The 5,489-nt window shown below is 36.1% G+C and overlaps 1 protein-coding gene across 1 annotated transcript; it reads left to right on the plus strand.

The window, feature by feature from the left end:
- The first annotated feature begins 629 nt into the window (after positions 1–629).
- On the plus strand, positions 630–1,106 carry LOC120124780. The gene has a single exon (XM_039143355.1). The coding sequence runs from the start codon at positions 630–632 to the stop codon at positions 1,104–1,106; it is 477 nt and encodes a 158-aa protein (XP_038999286.1).
- Positions 1,107–5,489: the final 4,383 nt, after the last annotated feature.

Genomic DNA, 5,489 nt, shown 5'->3' on the forward strand with positions numbered 1-5,489 from the left:
GGTCATAAAATTCAATAAAGTAACATCTAATAGTTTAGAGATCATTTGTATATTTTACCTTAAAATAACTTAATTTAACTTGACACGATAAACTAGTATTGATTCACTGGAGCACTCGATTGTAACTAAACAATTACAACGAAAGGCCTTTCAAACATTGAATTGTTGAATAAGAAAATGCCATGATTAATGGCCTTTTAAATCTAGTCTTTAAAAATTAGTTGGAAAGAAAAGTATTAGAAAGAAAGACATTTGACAAAACTAATATTGGGGTTAAATCTAGTTTAAGAAACCAAAGGCGGGGTCAATTCCGAGATTTAAAGATTTTAATAGGTAACTAAAAAACTAATGATCCAACATTTCCAATTGTATGTTGTTAAAAGGATTTGCTTCTTCCAAGCATATCTATTTAATTATAATTTTCTTTAGTAGAAAATTCCTTTAGTTAGAAAAAATAAAATTTTATTTTTTTTTTTAAATATGAATTGATGTTCATCACATAAATTCGGTGGATAGATTAGGGCCACCAACAATATTCTATTCGCAACAGCTAGAGTGTGAGGCTCTAAATTATCCCAACATATGGATTGGCCCCTACATGATTGCTTAATTCCTACACACCACCAGCCATGAAGAAAAAGCAGCCCCATCTTCTTCAACACGACAACACCAAAGACCTTCAAATCATCAAAGCAGTCGCACAAGCCTGGCTCTCTCACTACGGCACCGCTAGCTCCACCAGTGAATTCGATGCTCACCCGCGTCGACGTTTCAGAGCCGAGCCTTCAAGATTCAAGCTTGAAGCAATGAACAACCCTTCTGCCAAGCTCAAGAACAAGGACGCTAGTATTGCTGAGCCTGCTGCCCCACGTTGGGACTTTGGCCAATCACTGTGGGATTCATACGAGCTTGTCACCCTCGCCAAAAAGCTTGAAACTTCCCTTGTTTTCGATGACCCTCTTTCAGCAGCTGGCTCAGAATTAGAAGAAGATTCAAGTGAAGATAAAAAAAGGCGAAAGGAGAGTAAGAATAGCCTTAGAAATCTGTTAAAACGGGTGTCTTCTAGGAGATTCAACGAAGCTAATATTAATTCCCCCGAAAGATAAGAAGTTCTTCTTCGGTTTGTGTTAACTGTAAATTGGATTTGTCAGTTCAACAGAGAAGAAAAACAGAATTGGAAGGAATTCTATTGTATTTTGTTTTTCGTTCAATACATTTCTGAATGCAAGGAGCAGCATATATAGAAGGTGATAGTAGTCAACTAAGCCACAAAATAAGGGATAAAATAAATCAAAGATACAAGATAATTGAGATTTCCTTTATCAAAAGAACTATCATATATGTAGGAAGTTATTACTCTTAGGAATCTTAGTCACCGATCATATCCCTTGATTTGGTATAATATTTGAATGAGCACATCCTTCCTTATCCCTCCATTAAAGGTAGAATATTCCTTTTTATCTCTCAAGGCTCATTTAATTGAATCAGGCTTGTTAATAAACAGTACCACAATTTTGGTCCTGCAACTGTAAACATGGAGATGGTAGTTCCTTTTAGTAGTCGGAGATCAAACATAACTTATTTTGAAGATAATCCTTCCTCTTTTAGCATAGTTTGAACTGGAACTATCATTTTCATATTTGTGCATGTGGATTCATCTAAATATTGTTTAAAAAAGAAGGTTAAAATCTATACCATTTATTAACGAAAGGTGTGGTCGTGAAAATATTTTTCTGAGGTGCAGCTGATTTCTTCTCCGATTAACACTTGAAGTGCAAAACATCAGCTACATTTAACAGTAGTAGAGATAGAAAAGGTTTTAGAACACAAGCCACTTTGATCAATCTGTATAACAAGATGGATTCGAAATATTAAAGTAGAGAGTTTATTACCTTAAAAGCAGCAGCAAATATTGCCTAGAGATTCCACATGCCTTGGCTTCAAATGATAATTTGTTATGCAACAGCTCCCACAATACAATTGCAAAGTTGTAGGCACCCATTTTTATGGCTATAGTGCTTTCCTCCTCGCCTTAATGTGACAGTGCTGTACAACTGTTATAGTTTAACTGTCAATGACTCCTTCGTGCTCTGCTAGTTTAACTGTTTTATCATTTGATGTCAAAAGCAAGTTTTATGCAGAGAGACGGTTTAGATACAGTGAGAATTATGCCCTCCCAATGCGATGTTGGATCATTCATACCAATCAAGTTTCCTATTGTCCCCGTTTGAGGGGACATTATAAATAGATGCGCACAACTCCTAGTTGACAAGGATTAAGTAGTAACATGTTGGGATTTGGAAAATGTAAATGGAAAACTAGTACGAGAGCCGAAGAGGGTTTGATCTCCTACAGATAGAAGCGGATGTGTTGCTGCTACCGGATTTCAAGTTACACATGAGCATTAGTTGGCATTGATGTTTGATGTCTGATGAGCTTCCATGGAAGCCAATAGGGAAGGTAAGTATTAGCATTTTTTTAACATGCGTCCAAATTATTTTTCTACTTTTTATGATGGAGTATGATAATTCTCTATCTTGACAGTAGCGATCAACGTGGAAATTTGTTGGAGTTAAAAATAAAAAATGCGACAATGCTTGTGAGACTTTATGACCATATAAAGAACCTAAGGGCCGAACGATGGAGGAGGAAAAAACCGATCAGGAGCACGACCAACTGATGAGAAGCAAGAAAAAGATTAAAGCATCAGATTCAGAGGGGAGAAATTTGGAAGTTAGAATGGAGGAAGATAATCAATTGGATTTCATGAAGGACAAGGCAGGATTGGAGAAGCCTTCTTATCGCAGTATGCTCATAGGGAAAAGTCTGATCAATGGCTTTCCTGATTCTGATGAGTTCGGTCCCATTGATAAGAATGATGGTCTTATAATGGTGGGATGTAAGGATTCTTAACCGTCTCTGAGCACCTCGGAAAGATTTCGAGTAAGTCTATTATATATTAGATGGTCTAATTGTTTGATCTTGAAACTACTTGGGAAATCGATTGGCTTTCGTGCACTGGATGAACGAATTAGAAAGATGTGGATGCCAAAGATGGAGTATGAACTCATCGATGTTGGTGAAGGTTACTTCCTAATAAAGTTTTCTTCGCTGGATGATCTTAAATTCGCCTTGGAAGGACCATGGATTATATATGGCCACTATCAATCGGTTCGTAAGTGGTTTGCGGATTTCCACCGGTCCTCTACTGCCATTGACTCTACCGCGGTTTGGGTTTGTTTTCCTGGTCTTCCGGTGCATTATTACAATGAATGAATGCTTTTTGCAATGGGAAATATGCTTGGGCGTGCTTTGAAGGTTGATCCGAACACTAGTTATGCTTCGAAAGGTAGATTTGCTCGGGTTTGTGTTGAAATAGATTTTGGCAAAGCAGTTGTGCCAAAGATTGAAGTTGATGGGAGATGGTATTCAGTAGAATACGAGGGATTGCCAATGATTTGCTTTCATTGTGGAAAATTTGGCCATCGGGATTGTTCATCATTCTCAATACAAGCACCCACTAGATATGGCCATGAGGCGGGTGCAAAGGGATCTAACCGGCAATCAGTCGGGAAACGGTTATTCAAGTATGGAAACTGAAGATACTCATTTTTTTCATTTGAATATTATTTATATTATTATTATTATAATAATAATAATAATTATTATTATTATTTTATTATTAATAAATATTATTACAGGCCCAATCCAGATTGAACCGACCCATTTATAGACCCAACAATAACCGGCCCAATTACAACAGCCTAATGGAAACCCTAAACCCAACTAGGGTTTCAACATCTTCATCCAGCCGCCTCTCTCTTTCCACCGTTGGATCTGATTTGATCCAACGGCCCAGATGGCTCCAGACAAAACCCTAGGGTCTCATCACCCTAGGGCCACGCGGCCGTCGTTGCTTTTGCCGCCAGTTCACTCCGTTTCAGTTGCTGCCACGACGTCCACCAAAGGCTTCCAGAAGAGCCCTTCCAGCCGCACACGTCGCTCTACAGTGAGTCACCACTGGAAATCCGGTGACTCACTAAACAACCACCTTATTAACTGGTCCGAGAGCCACACCGTCGATGGCTATAAAAGCCATCGACCACCTGCAAACAAAGGAACACGACAGGAACCCAAGAGAAAAACAGAAAGCAAAAAAAAAAGAGAAGAGAAGATACAGAGAGCAACTCAGCAACCATATTAGCAAGGAAAATACGAGGGAGACTTACCAACAAAGCCCCGCCGTCGCCGGAGTTCACACGAGCCTCCAAACATCACCAAAGGCCTACGAAAACCCGAAGGTATTTTCGTAGATTTGCTCTGATCGGGAGCTTTTTAAGAGAAACGGTCATCGGAACCGTCAATAGGACGATCCGATCTATATTTTGGTGTAAATTTTTTTTTCCGGCCACCGAATGCGGTGGCCGGTGGCGGGGTCAACACCGGCGAACGGCTGCCGACCGGTGCCTCTTCTCTCTGTTTTAGAGAGAAGCGAGAGAGTTTTATAACTCTCTCATTTAGAGAGAGAAGAGAGAAAGGAAGAAATGAGAGAATGGCCCGTAGGGCCAGCCATATTCGGGTATAAATACCCCTTCCCAAACGACGCCATTTTGGGAGGGGTATATATGTAATTTCACGCATGGCTAAACCATACGCGCAGTCATCCAAGTTTGTAATCTTTTCAATTTAGTCACTAGAATTGTTTTTCTGGATATTTTAATTTTGTCTTCCAATATTATTTTATTATGTTTTAGTCATTTCCAGTGTTTATAAATATTAGGGTAAATACTCATTTTAGTCCCCTATAATTTTAATTAATTATATTTTAGCCCTGAATAAATAATTAAGGTTAAATTACACTATTAGTTATTATATTTCATAACATTACAAATTAGGGTATTTAATATTAATATATTTTAATTTAGTCATTAATTTTAATATCTTCATTTATTTTAACTACAAGTTTTATTACTTTTTATATTTTAACATTATAGTTTTATTTTTATTTATTTTAGTCATTATTTAGTTATATTTTAATTTAAATATTAATTATTATTATTTTTAATATAAATTATTTTAATCATGTTTTAATATTTATTTATTTTTCAATATTAAGAAAGGGCAGTCTTAAAACAACTGGATGTCCATTTTCTAAATATTTTAAATAAATAAATATCCTATTTTTTAAAAAATGTTTTAATTATTTATTTATTTTTTTAATATCAAAGAAAAGAGCTGTCTTAAGGCACCTAGAAGTCATTTTCTGATATTTCTAAATAAATAAATTTATTTTTTATATATGTTATAAATACATTTTTTATATAATTATAACTTCGAAATAATAGGATTATGAATTAAATATATCTTTTAATTTTTAAATTTCTAATAATAGAGACAATTTATAATTAATAAAGTACCAATTTTGGGTGTTGTAGGGGTGCTAATCCTTCCTTAAACGTAATCGACCACGAATCCCTTTTTATTTATAA

This window comes from Hibiscus syriacus, unplaced genomic scaffold, assembly GCF_006381635.1.
Source record: "Hibiscus syriacus cultivar Baekdansim isolate YM2019G1 unplaced genomic scaffold, ASM638163v2 tig00110429_pilon, whole genome shotgun sequence".
Taxonomy (NCBI): Eukaryota; Viridiplantae; Streptophyta; class Magnoliopsida; order Malvales; family Malvaceae; genus Hibiscus; species Hibiscus syriacus.